This window comes from Notamacropus eugenii, chromosome 6 (genome assembly GCF_028372415.1).
Source record: "Notamacropus eugenii isolate mMacEug1 chromosome 6, mMacEug1.pri_v2, whole genome shotgun sequence".
Classification (NCBI taxonomy): Eukaryota; Metazoa; Chordata; class Mammalia; order Diprotodontia; family Macropodidae; genus Notamacropus; species Notamacropus eugenii.
In genome coordinates, this window is record NC_092877.1 from 40,761,168 (window position 1) to 40,780,522 (window position 19,355).

General features: G+C 43.3%; 1 protein-coding gene across 1 annotated transcript; it reads right to left on the reverse strand.

Moving 5' to 3' along the window:
• Nucleotides 1-12,644: 12,644 nt before the first annotated feature.
• KCNJ11 (potassium inwardly rectifying channel subfamily J member 11) lies at nt 12,645-16,847 on the reverse strand. Its single transcript, XM_072619625.1, has one exon. The coding sequence runs from the start codon at nt 15,032-15,034 to the stop codon at nt 13,832-13,834; it is 1,203 nt and encodes a 400-aa protein (XP_072475726.1). The 5' UTR covers nt 15,035-16,847; the 3' UTR covers nt 12,645-13,831.
• Between the last annotated feature and the right edge of the window lie 2,508 nt (nt 16,848-19,355).

Genomic DNA, 19,355 nt, shown 5'->3' on the forward strand with positions numbered 1-19,355 from the left:
TGTCAACCAACTTTTGAGGTTTCCATTCTGAATGTCATTGCCAATGACCTGGAAGCAAAATAATACATAGGACAGCATAAGTTATGGATGAGCGACTTAAGCAATAGCTTCCATCTTGGCTCAAAGGGCTGAAATCTCAAGTTCTGGGAAAATCATCCTCAGGTCACAGGTTAGTAACCATGAAGAAGACATTTGTTGCCAGTTTCCCTTCTAGGGGACAATTTCATAAGGAAGACATTCTAGTTGGATATTCAAGGGAGTCCAACATACCAAGGTTGGAAATCAGAGTTGTGGAGTGGCTGAAAGGAGAAAAAATGGAGATAGTAAATACACACAGCTTTTCCTAGGCATTTGGCTATGAAAGAGAGGAGAGATATAAAATGATATCTTGAGGTGATGATGGGATCAAGTGAGAGGTTGTGTGAGTGTGAGTGTGAGTGTGTGTGTGTGTGTGTGTGTGTGTGTGTAAGAATGTTCAGATGGGGAAGATCTTATGAGTTGATGGATAGGGAAAGATTAGAGATGAGAGATGTTTAATCCTCCTAGTTCCTTTAATTCTAGTATGACATGGCCTCAAGGTCCTATACCATCTTGGTCGTCCTTTAGATGCTCTCTGTCTTATCAGCGTCCTTTGTAATGTGCGGTATCCAGAGCTGCCCACAATACTGCAGATGTCTGACCAGAGCAGAGGACAGTGGGAATATCACCTTTCTTGCTGGAGTACATGCCTCTTCTCATATTGCCTTTTCTTAGTAGTCAGTGATCACTGTTCCATTCCCCCAAGCAGAAACCCAGTCCCTTTTTGGATCCTCCTTTTCCACACAATACAGCAACGGTCACCCTCCCTTTTTGTTGTCATTGGCTTCCGTCACAGGTCTCAGTTCATTTTGAACTGTAGTACTCCTAACGCTATTTTTACAGGACTGTGCCACAATCTTTTCATCCTGTTATCCAACTTTGCTTTTGTCTTCTGAACATTTCTTTTAAAAAATCGGCTACTTGATGATTTAGTTCCTTGCACATCCATAACGGTCCTTTCGGACAACTCTCATTTTTCCTCCTCATTGAAATATCTTTCTCATTATGCCTAGAGGATTTCATTCATCCCTCCTGGATTGACACCCCCTGTGGAATTTTAGGTCACAGGACCCAATCTATCCTTCCTCTGAAACTTTTGAAATGTGTATTTCCAAAGTATGGGGTACTATCAGATACTCTCTCTCCTTCTACCTGTCTCTCTCTATTTCTGTCTCTCTGTATCTCTCTTTCCTCCTCTGTCTGTCTCTGACTCTCTGTCTCTGTTTTTTTCTGTCTCTGTCCCTCTCTTGACTTGGATTCAACTTTGGAACTGGAATCATTAGCCCCTGACTTGAGATCTCACATCACTCAGCTGGCTTACCATTCAGCTTCCTCCAGTTATTTAAATTCCTCAGACGCATGACGACCATTAGTTGCCCATTAAAGATGCTCACACTTCATAAAGAGATCATAGTGTGTGGACCATTTTGTTTACACAATAAGAGCTGTATCATGCTTTCACACAGGTTACATTAAATGAGGTGGGGGAAACCCCTTCTTTATACTCTCCTGCAGTTAAACATTTGCTGTCCCTAGTAAATCAGTTGGAATGCTCTTGGCAAGGTCTGTAGTCCCAAATTCTGAAAAACTCTTTAGTGATTTGTGGGGGGAAGTTCAAGCATTTGTTCATTTCCAGTACCTTGTACTGAAGTCTCAGGAAGGTTTATATGGCAGAGTTTACAATCATGAAATTAATATTTTTTGTATTTCTAAAAATGGTGACATGACTCAACAAATACATATTTCACACAATTCACTCTTAGCTTTTCTCTTCTATGGCAAACTCAGTTGAGAACTCCAGTGGCATTTGGGACTCTAAGACTTTATCTGCTAATGCCTTGACTAAGTATTTCCAGTTAGAAAAGCAGTCATTTCATCTTTATGAGTTTTAGTTTCCTCATTTGTACAATAAGGAGGTTGGAGGAGGTGGCCTCTCTAAGCCAAGATCGTCCCTTTTTCAGTTCTACCAGCAGGTGGTGCTAGATCCCCAGTCATGCCTCCATTACAAATTGCCTCCAAATCTGAAATTTGCAGGAGATGGGCAAAAAGATCGAATTTGGAAGCAGGAGACCTAAGTTCAAATTCTGATTCTGACAATCACTTTGTGACCCTGGTTAAAGTGTAGAGATGAATTCAGTCTCCTTTGTCCCCATAAACCTGTTCTTTACTTCAACTTCTTCCTTTCTACCGATGGCACCACCATTCTCTCAGTATTCCCTAGACTCCCTTGGAATTATCCTGGAATCTCCCTTTTCCTATATCTCCTACCCCAGCCAGTCAGTTGCTAAATTCTTTTCAAATTGCCTCTAAAATATCACTCATAGTCTCTTAGCTCACACCACCACTATCCCAGCCCAGGCTCTCATTACTTCTCATTGGCGCATTAGACCTCCCTTCCCCCACCCTGCCCATTTGGGGTTTCTTGTTATATCAGTGATATCTGGTTGTTTAAACTATTTCACAAATGCAGAGTGCTTTGATGGGAAAAGTCACACTTCCCAAGAAGTGAACAGAAGCTATCACATGTGCCCCAAAGTTGATAAAATTAGTTTCGGAGGACTGAAGGACTAGCCAAGACATGAAGGGCATGTATGCTGATCAGGAAAGTGATTGAAGGGTCTTGTTGCTTAATAGACCACTTTCCTAAAGCTCTTATTGCAGTACTGTCATTATGTGTGTAGGTTTGTATGCAAAGATGCTATATACATAAATGTGTATCTCCCTCTCTCTCTCTCTGTCTCTGTCTATATTTACACAGATATGTGAATTCCTCTCTATATATGATTGAACTCATTTCTGGATAGTCATTATAAAAATAATAGCTAGTACTTATATAGCGCTTTAATTTTTTAAAAGTGTTTTACAAATATAAATTCATTAGATCCTCAAAAAACCCTAGGAGGTAGGCGCTATTATTAGACCCATTTTACAGATGAGAAAGCTGAGGCTGAGAGGTTAAACGACAGCTAGTAAGTGTCACATTGTTAGTATCTCAGTAGAATTTGAATTTAGGCCTTCCTGACTTCGGGTCCTGTGCTCTATACACTGTGCTACTTAGCTGCAGGATAAGAAATAACTATGAACTAGTAAATCATGCAAATCTTATTGCTTGATAAATTTTCATTGCCTTGTTCTTGGAAGAAATCTTTGTTTTTCTGTGACCTTGGATAAATAAAAGACAGACAAAAGCCTCCTTGTAGACTTATCTTGAGTTAGAGCATCTGGGTTCAAATCCTACCTTTGATACTACCTATGTGAAGTTGGACAAAATCCCTTTCCCTACCTGGGCCTCAGTTTCCTCAATTATAAAATTATAAAATAAAATTATAAAGTTCTGTACTTTTAAACCTCTGAGATTCCCTCCATCTCCAGATTCTATCAATTGTTGTTACTGTTGCTTTTTATTGTCCAGACTTGTTATTTTATCTGTGTAGGGAGACTTGGATGAGGAAATTTCCTCAGTCTAAGGGAATCTGGCTGACTGGTTTGTAAATTGTAAATTGTACTGAGTTGCCTGAAGTATCAAAAGGTTAATAATTTTCCCAGAGTCAGGCAATTAGGTACCAGAAGCAGGACTGGAATCCAGAACATTTTTCTATCTACTATTCCATGCTGGCTCTCTGTCTTCCAGCAGTTACTTCTCAAAATGGAAATATAAGACATCATTGCTAATTAATCTACAGTTGCATATTCTAATTTGTAGCCGATACTTTCCATATGCATTGCTCCCCCATTAGGATGTGACCTCTTCCTTCAGAGCAGGGATTGTTTTACTTTCTTCTTTGGCTGGGCCATCTCCAGTCTTCTTGATCTATATCTGGCCACTGGTCCCAGATAGCTCCGGAGGAGAAAGTGAGGCTGGTGACTTTGCACAGCCTTGTCGCACTTAAATCCAATTTACTTGCACGTCATGGCATCATGTCCCTGATGTCATGGTCTTCTTGAGAATGAAAGACAAACAACCACAATCTCTTTGCAGCCGCAGCACTTAGCACTGTGCTTTGTACATATCAAGCTCTTAAATTCCTTCCTTCCTTCCTTCCTTCCTTCCTTCCTTCCTTCCTTCCTTCCTTCCTTCCTTCCTTCCTTCCTTCCTTCCTTTCTTCCTTCCTTCTGCTTTCCCAAGCAGCCTCCCTTATTACACGTAGATTTATTAGAGAGGGAGAAAATATTTTAAAATTCATATTGTTTGCCAAAGACCCTATCTCTCCCCTCCTTGTGCTCTTTGGGAAACTTTTGTTTGAAAACATCTACTTAGCACAGAAAGAAACCTTTTGACTCTAAGAAGGAAACAGAGTTTTATAGGATTATTTTTTCTTTTTCAAAAGTAGAGAACTACATCTGTATTAGGTAGAAATGTATAAAGTTATCCCTTCTACATCATGACTTTCCCCATCATGATTTTGATATGTCACAGGTCAACAGAAAAAATTAAATAGGAATTTTGGGGGAGTGTTGTGGAAACTGCAGATGACGTGCAGATTAGCAGATGACACAGAGAAAAGTATTTTACTTAGCATTGACCTCTATATAGTTTATGGCCAAATACTTAACCCAAATTTTACAGTAAGATATTGTAAACACTCCATAATAGTAAAAACAATTCAGAACTTCTCTGGTACAAATTTTTACATGGATTTTCCAGATCGTGGGGGGATAGGTGGGGCTGGTAGTGTTGGTGGGTGTGCCATGTCCCTAATGCCAGTAATGTGGAAGGGATGACTGTATACATATATGTAGGTCAACACCTGTATTTACACATGCATTTTGTAACAATTTTCTGTAAAAGACAACAATAATACTATTACTCCTGCTGAAATATTCACTGTCTTGTTCAAGAATTTTTTCATGTTACCTCACTGTTTTAGGCTGAGACAATTCTCTTCTGACCAAGACCTTTCTAATGTGAAATTGCTAAAAGAGATGAAGGAATTTTACAAAGATATTCTATGAACAAATTTCTGTACTTTTAAAATATGAAATTACTTTAGTAGAGCAACTAGGTGGCATAGCAGATAGAGAGCCAGGTCTGGAGTCAGGAAATCTCATCTTTCTGAGTTCAAATTTGACCTCAGACACTCACTAGCTGTGCGACCCTAGGCAAGTCACTTAACTCTGTTTTCCTCAGTTTCCTCAACTGTAAAAATGAGGTGGAGTGGGAAATGGCAAACCACTCTAGTATATTGGCCAGGAAAACCCTAAATGGGATCATGGCAAGTCAGTGACTAAACATGGACAAACAACAAAAAGGAGAGCATTTTAGTAGAACTGTCTTAGATGACTTTAATACCTTTTTTTCTGTTATATGTCTCAATAATCCCTTTATTCTGACTGCCCTAGGGATTCCCCAGTCAAAATGGGGCCTCTGACTTAAGACTAATAAAGCAAAAGATTTCAAAAGCAGGAGAAAAACTTCTAAGATAGAGCAGCCTATGTCTGAGATGGGAACTTAAGGGATGGGTGAAAGCTGGAAAGACCATTTTGCTGTTCTCATTTTATAAGCTGGGTCATATGTATGCATGTGTGTGTGTGTGTGTGTGTGTGTGTGTGTGTGTGTGTGGTGTGTATGTGTGTGTGCTTTATGGGAATCCCTGGTTGACATAGAATATTTCCCGTTTAGGGAAGCTTTAATCTTAACCTTCCTTACTCCCCTTGGCCCAATATTCTATAAAACCAAATACCCTTCAATAAACTCCAATTAGAAGGAATAAATTTTGCATGTAGGCACTTTTAGTTTTCTGGTGTAGCAGGTAACTTACCATAAAAATTGCCCATTTAGAAAGTACATACTAGTAAATGGTGGGGAAAATACACAAGAACGCCTGATCACTTCATCTGTGTACAATAAGACCTCAAATTGCCAAACTAAGACAGAGACTTAGACTAGTATATTAGCCTCCTATCTGGTATCCATTGAGACTCTCTCTTTTCCAGTGATGTCAGAATAACCTTCCTAAAAAATTGGTCTAAATTTGGCACTCCTTTGATCATAACACTCACTGGATCTCTGTTCTCTCTCAGAATGCAAATTCCTTAGCCTAGAAATTAAGGCTTTCTAACAAACTGGTTTCACTTTATTTCATTACTCTTCATTTTTCCACAAGCAAGTAAAATGGAACTACAAGGAACTGTCTGGACTCAGTGTGACTTCTCCCATCTGTGCTTTCATACAAGTCACCTTGAATGGGGCTACATTCATTTTCCTACTTCTAAGAATCTTCTTCATTCAAGGCTTCTCTTGGGTATTGCCACTTCCTGGATTTGGCAGGGACAAATGTTTTTGACAGGACTCCATTACATGGGAATTGTCTCAGAATCTAGGAATAATGCCGTTGAAGGGAAATATGCTGCTTCTACTCATCAATGTGTTTTATCTATATATTGTGAGGCAGCTAGGTGGTGCAGTGGAGAGCATAAAGTTAGGAAGACCTCAGTTCAAATCCAGCCTCAGACACTAGTTTGTGACCTTGGGTGAATCTCTGTTTGCCTCAGTTTCCTTCACTGGGATAACAGCACCAACAATCTTTTAGGATTGTTGTGAGGACCAAATAGGACAATGTTTGTAAAGTGCTTAGCACATACAGGGGTGGGGAACCTGCAACCTCAAGACCACATGTGGCCTTCTAAGTCCTTGGGTGAGGCCTTTTGAGTGAGTCCAAGTTTTTCTGAACAAATACTTATATTAAGGAGGTTTGTACTGTGAAGTTTGGATTTAGTCAAAGGGCCAGACTTGAGGACCTAGAGGGCCACATGTAGCCTCGAGGCTGCAGGTTTCCCACCCCTGAAGAAGGTGCTTTATAAATGCTTATTCCCTTCCCCTTCACAATCAGCTATTCACAATAAAAATAATGAAATTTTGGGATCATACTCATAACCATTTATATAACAACAAGGAAAAAGAAATAGTACTATACATATTAAAGTAAATACATAGCTCTCCCTCACTTAAATCCAATTCACTTGCAAGTCATGGCAGCTTCCTGATGTCACGGTCCTCTTCCAGAACGAAGGACAAACAACGACAGTCTAAACCAGCTCACTCGGATACTGACGGCCGTTGAAAACCTCTGCTTTTCCTTCTCCAACCAGAAGTGGCAGCAGAAAGCAACAAGCCCTTATCAAAAGCTTCGCCTCTCTCCGACTCTAGTGGCGGCTACGGAATATAGCCAACCCTGGAACTTCTGACCAATGAAATCAGTTCTCTCTCTCCAACCAACCAGGAATCAGTCCGCTAAAGTCCTTCCGTGGACCGATTCTATTCAACTGCCCCAGTTAGATAGTTTCGGTTTCTGGTTGAAACAACCAGAGTAGCTTTTAAAAGGTTCATTCTTTACCTAAAAAAAATAATCGCAACTCCCCTAGTTTGTTCCGTCAAAGTGTCAGCCCTTTTCCCAATCACACCTCAAATCCCAGATTTTCTCATTTTCTTAGTTTTATTCTCTTTAGTCATAAAACATGCTCATGGCAGTGAGCTGACATCATACCATCATGCTTTGCAGCTCTCTGACTTTCTCAAAGTGGTAATACTCCTCTTTGGCATTACAGGGCAAAGGGGGGAGGAACAACATCGCTGCCCAGGGGGTAGCAGTTCTAGGAGACCAGATGACAATAGGGCACAAAACAGAACTACAGCCCTTGTCCTCATTTCAGTTCCATGGGCAGCACATGGTTGGATGTGCAGCAGGACGGCACTCTCTGATTAAAGACTAAGAGTCATTCAGGGTTTTCCAGATGAAACACTGACATGACTCTACTAGGGAACTGCCCTGTCACCAGTGGGGTGAGGCACTGGAATGACGGTGTTCTCTGAAATGCCTACCAAGGAATAAGGAATGAAGGATGGTGAGTCAGGGATCTTAACTCTGTGTAGAGGCTGAACTAAATTGGGTTTTCCTGGCTCATAGCACCCTTGAAATTGTATTTCTTCACACCCTCATTTTTCTAGTATTTAATAATAAAAGACATTTCTTTGCCTTTTTAAAAACCATTTCCACATAAGTGAGGTGACTATGCATCATACTGACAAGTTCTAGGTGGTCACTTCTACACCACAGATCATTGCTCCTAAACGGTCCAAATCCCACCTGAAAGCTTTGTTTATTCAATGCATATTTTTATCAATGTAAATTAGAACAAGTTCTTTTTCTAGTTGTATCAACATCTAAATATTCATCTAAAATAAAAGAACATACCGCACTTCCTTTGAAAAATTAATATTAATCTTCTCCTTTATATAAAAACACCTTTTATGACCTTTTCAACACTAACTGCTTCTTAGGAAAAAGGATTTGAAGAGACGACATACTTTACATTTGCAGAAGTCTCACTCTTCCCTTCTTGTACCTTCATCAAAGATACCATTGACGTGTACAAATTATTCTCCTAAAGATTTTGTAGAGATGATAAAATATTTATGTTGTTTTGTATACATTGTTTTCCTGACTGTTCACTACCCTCTGTACAGGGTCATATAAGTCCTCCCAGGGTTCTCTGAAACTGTTCCCTTCATCACTTCTTACACCATAATGGTGTTCCACCACATTGATGGACGACAACTTGTTTAGTCATGCACCAATTTATGGGCAATTTCCAATTCTTCACCACTATAGAAAGAGCTGCTATAAATATTTTTGTACACATGGTCCCCTCTCCTCTGAAAAAGTAGGTATTTTGTTAGTGATTCATATTTACTAGATTACCTTTTTTTCGGGGGAGGGTTAATATAAAGCCCATGATATTTCCAGGCACTTGATATCCTATCCTCTTTCAGATCTCTACAATCAGTCTCTCAGTACTTTTATAATTATGCCTCCACCAGCATGGAGCTCTTCTTGATTCAGTTCAGCCCCTTCGTCCATCTTTGTCTTCTTGAGTTCCATGTCTATTTATTCATGATGTATATCAAGAAAGAGCCCAAATGTAGTGGCTCCAGTGTTACCGATGTATGAAACAGTTATAGAAATCTTGACTTAACTGTCTATTGTCCTCCCCCTGTCAACCTTAGTTACTCTTAAGATGATCTGGCTTCATTTGATCTCTTGTTAAATTGAGTGTAAATACGGTTTCTTCTTCATTGTTCCTCAAAGTGTTTTTGAGTCTATATTGCTCACAATTGTCTATCCTTTGTAGTATTTTTATGAGGATGTTTTTATTATAAACTGTTATTATCTCTGTTTTCAATATCTATCCATTTGGTAGAGAGATCAAGTGTTTGCTGACTTAAGTAGTTTCTAGGCTTTTTTTGGTCTCCAGGTTGTGGATAGCAATTTACAATGGTTAAATTTTCTTAGGATATAATGATAGTTTATTGGTGTTTGTTCTTTTATCCATTTCCCAGTATTAATTCAATAAACTTGTTTAAATAGGTCAGGTTGTAGACAACACAGAAACTTCTGTGTTATCTATATTTAATTGACCTATTATTTATTCTTGAACCATATTTTTCATCATTTAAAAAATTATACTTCTCTATGACTGCTTTCGGACTGAACATCACCAGGTTTAATTAGGAGGGTGTTATTGAATATGTCTTTGTGGGAGAGGGATGGGACAGAGAGAACATGTACAAAAGTAAATATAAAGTATATATAACACAAAGTAACAGAAAGTAATTTCAAGAGGGAGATTGTCAACTTGTTTTTCATAAGGCAAAGATCTCATATTTCAAGTCCAAACAGTTAAAAGAATGTGTATAATGGTTGTGAATAGATGGGCTAAAAACTGTGGGATTCTTAGCTTTCTGCACCTAGATAAGATTTCTGTACAAAGATAGATTCCTGTATGTAGTAGAGAGCTAATGCATGTTATCATATTTGAGTCTTGAGTGACTTCTCTAATGTCCCCAGACTAGGGTTTGTGTAGTCTATATGGGATACTACTACTAATAGTAATAATAACTTATCTGTGTCCATGGCCTCACTTAAAAACATCTATATCCTTAGAGTTTAGCACAATGCCTTGCATACAGTAGGCATTAATAAATGTTTGTTGCAACTCAGAATTAGAAGGAAAGTTAGAAGTATCTTGTCCCTCCTATCTCACTTTGTAGCAGAAATTGAAGGCTAGGGAGATTAAATGACTTCCCCATGATTATATGGATAGTAAGTGGACAGTGCTAGGATTTGAGCCCAGGTCCTCTGACTTCCAGAACTTTTCCCAATACACCATGTTGCCTGCGGTGCCAACAAGGAGGTATGTGAACCCACAAAATGAGGAGATCATAGCCAGCTAAGAAGAAGCAGATAAATTTGGAATTAGAGGAAGAAAGTATAGCACATTTCATTGCTAGACATATTCCCCAAAGCAGTCAATGGCAAAAAGAAAGACATAACATTCATCAACGTGACTGGAATAGCTTTTGTTTTCTTCAGTAGTAAAGATTTAGAAACAAAGTAGATGCCAATTAATTAAGGAATGGCTAAGCAAAATTATAGTGTGATGGAATGTTACTGTGCTGTCAGAAATGAATATGATGAATACAGAGATGCATGGGAAGATTTATATTGACTGATTCAAGTAGACCCAGGAGAACACTACATACAATGGCTACAATAATGTAATGGCAAGAACGACAATACCAAAGCAATGGAATTTAAATAGCCAAGCTTGATCTCAAAGAAGACACATGAGACTGTATTTCCCTGGACTGGATGTGGAAAACTGCACACAATACCAGATGTTTTTTTTCCATGTTGTTCCTCTTTTAAAAAATATTTCATTGTAGGGGATTGCTCTGTGGGAGGGGAAGGGAAGATACAGAGGGGAGTATAGGTAATGTAAAAATGAAAGATATCAGTAAAACTTATTTCAAATAAATAAATCAAAACTTATTTCAATTAAAAAATTAACATTAAAATTCAATTAAAAAAAGATTATGGGACCTTAAGCAATCAATTCAATAAACAAATAGGAGATAGCATTTTAGTTATGCCTTACCCAGAGATGTTGGAAAAAGGCAATTTGGGTAGAAACAATGATGTTCCCAAAGATGTGGAGGCAGGAAAGGTCAAAGGTTGATAGGAAATAATAAAGAGTCCAGCTTGGTCTGAAAGGGAGATGGGTCCCAAACATTGTAGGACCTTGAATTGAATGTTGGAGGTTTGGGTAAGGGGAGCATTTATAGGTTTATTGTAAGGGGCACTGACCGCCATGCCATCTGGGACGCCACACTGACAGACATTAGGTAAACTGAGTCTGGTGCAGGGAAGGGTGAACAAGATGGTGCTGGAAGGGACGGCCCCACCCTTGGTTTGTTTTTGTTACTATAGTTCAGCTTGTGTTCATTTCTATAGTTTTGGGTTTGTTTGTGTGTGTTACCATGGTTCACTGGGCTGGCTGGCAGAGACTATATAATCAGAGTGCTTGCTTGAATAAATCGAGTTGCTTCATGACCCTCTCTCCCGCCTCATTCTTTTACTCGTGAGCTCCACAGGAGGACGAGCAGCCTGCTGGTCAGGCATAAGACTTGTTCCTCTCGGAACATAGCAGTTTATGAGTAGGAGAATGTTGTATTCAAAGTCACAAATTAGGAAGGTCCATTTGGCAATGAGTGTCAGCTATGCAGGTAAGGGAGTAGACCTTGTAAGGCTGCTGCAACAGTGAGAGAGGAGAAGCAGTGTGAGGGCCATGGGAATAGAGAGGAGATTGAGAAAAGTGAAAAATGTCTACCCTGATAGTATGTCACACTAGTTTCTTCCTTCTTTCCCTCCTCCTCTGCCCTATAATAAACTTTGGCCTTCTTGCTCAGACCCTGACCAGAGCTCCTTTCTTCTCCAGACCTTGGAGCAATCCTCCAAACCTTAATGCCTGGGGATGGGACCAGAACCCAAGAGAAGGACTGGGATGAACTGACAGGCAGGGGTAACTTTAATTAGAATCCTATGATGTTAGAGCTGGAAGGAATCTTAGATTCCCACCCCCCACTTTTCAAATGAGGAACCCAAAGCTCAGAGAGAGGAAGGGACTTGCCCAGGGTTACAGAGGCAGTTAGTGGAAGAGGTGGGACCTGAATTCAAGTTTGTAGCTTCTTCATTTTGAGAAACACAATCAGGAAGGAGAAATCACTTTCTCAAGGTCAGAGTTAATGGCACAACGTGGATCAGAACTCAGGTCTCTGACAGGCAGGTTGTGAAGTTGGTTCTGAGACCCAGGTTCAGTGTCACTCTGCTGTGGGAAGACTGACAAAGACCTAGACTCTCAGGTTTTGGAGCTGAGTTTGAGGCTGGTGAACAGGGCCTTGCCCCAGGCGACACAGATGCTGGCACAGATGCTTAGGGTTTATTGGGCAATATGACACACTTGTTGTTTTGGCCTCTGTGCTGAAGCCTAGTGTCCTTGGCTTTCTTCAGGCAGAAGAAGGAGACAAGCCTCCCCCACCCCCCCATCCCCAAACCTGGGACAGTTCCCTGCCTCTTTCCTCTACCCTCTGCCAGGCCTTTTCCGTAACTTGCCTGTCCCTTCTCCCTTCTCCAGGCAGTCCTGTAACACCATGGGCCAGTTACTGCCCTAAAACCAACACATTCTCTACCCTAATATATCTGTGATTGAAGATAAGAAACACACAGGAGTTAAGGATATAGGAGGGGGAGGTTTTATTTACAGATCAGAGATGGCACAGTTCTGGGAAAGCACACACAGCAGAGTCTGCTCCCTGTTCAGCACATTCCCTGTTCATGGTACCAGCATCCAGACCGAAAATTGCTCAGGATCAGACTTTACTTCAGTTCCAAGACTGATGCTTATCCCGAATCATCAAATGCCTATAGAAATACACTTCCCTCCCCCGCTCCCAAGCCTGGATGCACTCCCTTCTCCTCTAACACCCAGAATCCATTGCAGCTGTGCTAGAGGAGACTGTTTTCTCACATGCTCCCCCTCTGCCTCACACCTAGGGTCTCTTCTGCGGTAGTATGTCTGAAAGTGCAGTTACAAACTCTTCTTGTTCTCAAAAAACCTGGAACTCTCCTCCCAAAGTTAGTCTATTGTCCCCAGAGCCAAGGACCATCAGCAGGTTTTGGGAGAGGGAGTATTGATGGAGGAGGGTATGACTGTCTGGCCCTGGACTCTATCAGGAGACTTTCATCCTTCCCTTTCTTGCTTGGCTCTCCTCCACCCTGGCTCTGATGGAAACTCCCATTCTGTGGTTGGCTTAGGGCCCTACTTCCCCCAGAGATGGGAAATTGTGGGGACAGAGAAAGAAAGGTTATGCAATCATGGTGGTTCTGGTGTTGGGGGAAGAGATATTGAGAGGGACAGAGCAGATGGTGTTTTGGAAGCTGCACCCACCTGCCTCAGGACTGGATTGACTGCTGGCTCATAGGTCAATGCTGTTATATTGGACTCTGAACCCCAACTCTCAGACTAGGGCATTTGTCCCAAACTTCCCTTCCCCCAACCCAGTCTAGGTCTCCTTTGCCTCCTGAAGGGGCCTGAGCCAGTCCTGTGTTAGTGCTGGTAAGAGCAGAGACAAAAATAGCTGAATGCAGCTGAGAACTGGTGAGCCCATAAATAGCTCAGTGATAAATACCCCATAACACCCCTGAGCAATAGTCAGGAGACACTGAAGCCCTAAAATCCCTGGCAGCTCCTAGCATTCAGTAAATAAACAGAGGGCTCTGCTGGACCAAAGGCCATTCCCCCCTCCTTCATGCAGGGTTGATGGATCAGGTCTCTACCCTAAGGACTCAAATATGGGACTGTTGGGAGGGAGGAAAGCCTGGGGAGTTTGAGCTGGCCCACATAATGAAGGCAGGCCTCAGGACAAGGCATCGAGGGAGATGCTGAACTTGGGCTTGGCTTTGGGCTTGGTTGAAGCCACACTCCTCTTTCGGAGGGGCCCTTTGGGAGAGGCAAGAGGGAGGGAGTCCAGGAGAGTTCGATCCTCCTCCAGCTGGCGGGCAGTGCAGGCAGGGGTAGGCACCTTGACAGTATTGCCAAACTTAGAGTAGTCCACTGAGTAGCGGCCATCCTCCTCGGCCACGATGGGAACAAAGCGCTGGCCCCAGAGGATCTCATCTGCAAGGTAGGAGGTTCGGGCCTGTGTGGTGATGCCTGTGGTCTCCACCACACCTTCCAATATCACAATGATTTCCAGATCCTGATGGTGGTGCAGGTCACTGGGGGCAAGGTCATACAGGGGACTGTTGGCATCAATGACATGGTAGATAATAAGTGGAGCCACCAGGAAGATGCTGTTGCCACCCACACCATTCTCCATAGGAATGTCCACCTGGTGCAAGGGTACAACCTCGCCTTCAGGGCTGGTGGTCTTCCGGACTACCTGCATGCGGATGGTAGCACTGATGATCATACTTTTCCGGAGGTCACCCACACGGAGCATGAAGCAGAGGCGGCCGTGGCGCATGGCGATGACCGCATGCTTGCTGAAGATGAGTGTCTCTGCCCGGCGGTGGGCTTGGGCTGTCTTCATGAAGATGCAGCCCAACATGATGGCATTGACCATGAGCCCAACGATGTTCTGCACGATCAGCACCAGGACAGCCAGTGGACATTCCTCAGTCACCATGCGACCCCCGAAGCCAATTGTCACCTGAACCTCAATGGAGAAAAGGAAGGCAGAAGCAAAGGAGTGGATGCTGGTGACGCAGGGTATGAAAGTGGCATCATTCTCCCCAGTTTCAGTTCTGGTGCTGTGGTCCAGGTCACCATGAGCAAAAGCAATGAGCCACCAGGCCATGGCAAAGAGTAGCCAGCTGCAGAGGAAGGACATGGTGAAGATGAGCAGTGTGTGGTGCCACTTGAGGTCCACCAGCGTGGTGAAGACATCCTGAAGGAAGCGGCCCTGCTCCCGGATGTTCTTGTGGGCTACATTGCAGTTGCCATTCTTGGCCACAAAGCGGGCTCTTCTCTCCCGGGCATGGTACCTGGGCTCTGTTGGATCCTCTGCTAGCCGAGTCAGTACATACTCCTCAGGGATGATTCCCTTGCGGGACAGCATGGCTCAGGCCCTCCCTAGGCTTCCCCCATTGGGGGCTCCTATCAGCCTAGCCCTATCCTCTCAATCCCCAGCCAAGATGCACCTTCTGATCTTGTCACCCCCTCCACCCCAAGTCAAAGTTGGCAAGCAGTCAGGTAATCCTCCACCTTTCTTGCCTCTTGTTCCCAAGTCTCCTAGCTCACTTCCCCACTTCGCAATGTTATGGCCATCAGCTCACCTCCTACACTCTGCTCTTGCCCCAGTCATCTCCTGGGACTCTCCACTGTCTCACATCAGTAGCCCCCAGGCTCACCCACTGAACCTATCTCCTTACCTACTGACCCGAGCCACTCTCTCCATCCCACAGCTCAGGCCCAGCCTCTTACCACCCTAACTCTCTCTTTATCCCTCTCCCCTTCCCCTCAGTTCCAGCCCCCGCCCCCCCTTGCCTCCTTCACCGGAAGCTCTCTGCTTGCGTCCGGTGCCTCTCTCCACAGGGTCTGGGGACTCCAACCCCTTCCTCCCTCTCTTCTCCAACCACCACCCCAGCTCGGCGCTTGCCCCTTCCAGCACAGGGCCTCCTCCTTTCCCCCTCCCCTTGAGCTCAGCACCTGCTGCTGTTCCTCTAGTCGCGACCGCTGCTCCCTAACCCCGCCCTCCGCACCAGTGCCAGCCCCAGTCCTGTGTCCTGGCTTGTCAATCTGTCTCTCTGTCCAGCGTCCTCTGACACCCCGGCTTGGGTTCCAGCACCGGGAGGGAGGTGGAGAGCTGGGAACCCTGCCGAGATGAGATAAGGCGGGGTGGAGTAGGGGAGAAAATTGATTGGGGTTGTACTGAGGGTAGGATGGTACAGGGGAGTGAGAGGTAGGGTGGTGGTGGGAGCCTAGGAGCAGAGGGAGGCTGGGCGTGGGGTGAAGAATGGGAAAGGAAGGTAAGAACTCAGGGAGGCTAACGGAGTGGGTGGGATGGGGGAGGATATAGGAGGCAGACGTGGGGATCGAAGGCTAAGGGGGCAGGAGATGCAGAAAGCCGGGGTGATGGCGGGGGAGGATCCGGAGGCTGGTGCGGCTGGGGGATGGGAATGGGAATGGGACTGGGGGAGGTAAGAGCTCAGGAGGTTGGAGGTGATGGGGGAGGGGGAAAATGGGGACGAGAGTGGGAATAGGAGCTGCTGTAGGGAAGAAGGATCGGAGATGAGGGCAGCAGCGGCAGGAGCACCGGCGCAGGCCCAGGACAGGAGGGCGAGATCGGGGGGACTGTCAATGCGAAGTCCCAGTACTGCAGCGGGCAGGGAGTGGGGACCCAGAGGCCACCAGAGGGAGTATCTGACCCGGGATCAGCTGCAGCCCGGAGGAAGGCGGAGGACTGGGGGTGCGGGTAGAAGGGAGACGATTGCAAAGATGCGGCTCCGCCTCCTCCCGGGCCCGCCCCTGGACCCAGAGGACGCCTGGGAAGGGTGCCTGGGGGGGTCTCTCTATCTCTGTCCCTCTCTCCCCATCATTCCCTCCTTCTCTCCTCATTCCTTCCACTCCCAGGTTTGTTTGTTTTGTGGGAAGGAGGGGGCTGGAGGAAGTCCTAGGGGCGGCCAACTCCCCACCATTTACTTGGGTTTGGCCCTTCTCCCAGCCGTTTGTCCGTACCCCTAATGGCTGAGGGAAAGTAGGCAACTGCTACTTCTGTATTTCACGGCTTAGGACTTAGAGGGGGAGGGGATACCCTTCATAGACCCATAAAACTGGAACTGAAAAGGCCCCTGGAGCACATTTTACAGACTGAGAAAGCACAAGGTCATATAATGAGCTTTTGATGGAAGAACCAGGACCCAGGTTTCCTGAAGCCCACTCACCTGAGTATATTCAACTGAGCTCTTCCAGTTCCTGGATTCAGGACATCCTTAAGGCATATGCCTTATTGATTTTTCCATTAAAATTTAAATTGTACAGGTGTGCCTTTCTTTAAGCAAACCTGAATGCTGGACAATCATAGGATGATCGACTTTGAATGGGAAAGGACTTCAAAGGTCTTCTAGTTCAATTCCCTTCCAAATCTACAAATCGGATAAAAGAGGGAGGCATTCTCTTTATCGAGAGATTCTTCACTTTAAAAAATGATTCACAATATGCTTTCTTTCAAATGCTGAATTCCAGTCAAATTTTAATAGATTCAATTTTCAAAAATCATTTTTCTGCAATATTTCAGAGATCTGCAGGCAGCCTTTTAGGTGACACAGTCGATAGTGTGTCAGACCCGGAGGAATGAAGACTGGAGTCCATGTAAATATAATTCCCTCCACTGAGAGGGAGGTAGTGCAAATAAGTAGCTAGGCGATGCCGTGCTGGGCTTAGAGTCAGGAAAACCTGAGTTCAAATTCAGCCTCAGACACTTATTAGCTGTGTAACAATGGACAAATTATTCTGCCTGCCTCAGTTTCTTCCTCTGTAAAATGGAGATAACATCTACCTCCCAAGGTTGTTGTGAAGATAAAATAAGAATATCCTAAAAAGTGCTATGTAATTATTTGCCATTATTATCTGTATTTTTTTTTGCATTTATACTCATGGTACAACTTATTAGACTGTATTTGAGAGTCACTCCATGCCCGGATTCATTAAACTGTAGCCAGTCTGGTGATGAGCCTGCCTAGGAATTGCTAGGCTGGTATTCAGACAGCAAATATAGTCTGTTATCAGGCCTGAGTTGAAAGACTATCCATCTTAGTGATCCCTGCCAGAATTTGCCCTCACCTGGCATTGTCTTTGAAGACCCAGGGCCACTTCCACATCACAGTGAGACATCAGAAAAAGATTTTAGGGGAGCAGTGTGTAAATCCAATTTATAAAATATCATTTATAATATATCAACATTTTACTTGACCTTCTTGGAGTATAAGAAATACAAAAGACTTAGGAGCCCCTGCTCTAGTCTCTTAGAGAAGGATCCCCCAAACCACTACAGTATTTTCACCAAGAAAACCCCAAATGGGGTCATGAAGAGTCCAACATGACTGTAAACTCAACAACGAAAGCCCTAGTCTAAATGTTTGAAATCTGTATGATTTTTATTTTGAACCTGTGGAATAAAGAATAGAGCCCTCAATTATTTCCAGCTGGATCATTATTGCTTTTCTTTGCCTGGTTTCTTTTCAGTGCTGCCAGTCTTATACTTCACATTTTTAGGGCCCCGTTTCTGTCTACAGGACCAACCCATCTCCCGGTTTTCACTGCTCTGTTAACCTTTCCCCCAGAGGCATCATCTCTGATGGCTCATGATAGTATGGAGAACCTCACAAAGTCATGGTTCTCAGTAGAGGTTACTCTTCTGAACCCAAGGAAGGGGCTGGGCAGGGAAGGAATTACAGGAATCGTGTGTGTGTGTGTGTGTGTGTGTGTGTGTGTGTGTATGCAGGTGTTTGCCTACACCCAGGTTCATAGGTATCTTTTTCTATGTCTTCTCCTCTAAAGGCACCGTACTTGGAATCAGGAGAGTAGCATTCTTGTCTACACTTTGCCACCTACCATATCCATGACTTTGATTAAAGATAAACAAACTCAGCCAAGTACCTAATGTTACAAGTGAGGAAACTGAAGTCTCTAGAGGTGAAATGAGCCAGTTTTTTCAGCTTAGTAGGAATATGAAAACTCCTTGAGGATAGGTACTGTTTCATTTTTGTGTTCCTGTCTCCAACACAGAGCCTGGTATGTAATGAGTGTTTAATAAATGCTTTTTGATTAGCATTGACTTTGAGAACCTACAGTCACCTTCATAGCATGAAGAAGTACATACCTCTGGAGATGAGGTTAGTAGATGAGTGAAAACTTGGGGATGAGTTTAAGGCTGCCCGTTGGTCCTGTAGACAGAAACTGGGTCCTAAAATAGTGTAAAGAGCTACAAGATTGGCAGCTGAAATGAAACCAGGCAAAGGGAAGCAATGATCCAGGCAGAAATTCGGTTCTATTCCTTATCCCACAGATTCAAAATAAAGTATGTGATTTTAAACACTTAGAATGGATAAAGGGCTATTCATTTTTTTCATGTCATGGACTCAAATCTGTGGCAATCTAGTGAAGCCTCTGAACCCCTTCTAACAATAATATTTTTAAAGTTCATAAAATAAAATGTATAGGATAACAAAGGAAACAAATTATATTGAAGTACAGTTATTGAAATATTAAAAACTAAATTCATAGACATCAGATCCAAGGATTCCTGGCCTCAAAGGATTGCCTCTGTGATTGTTATCTTTCTGCTATGCTGTGGTTTAGAGAGTGGTACACTTTATTATGACATCATGGATTGATTACTTTAAAAATGCAGACATTTTTAAAAAGGAAACATTTCACAA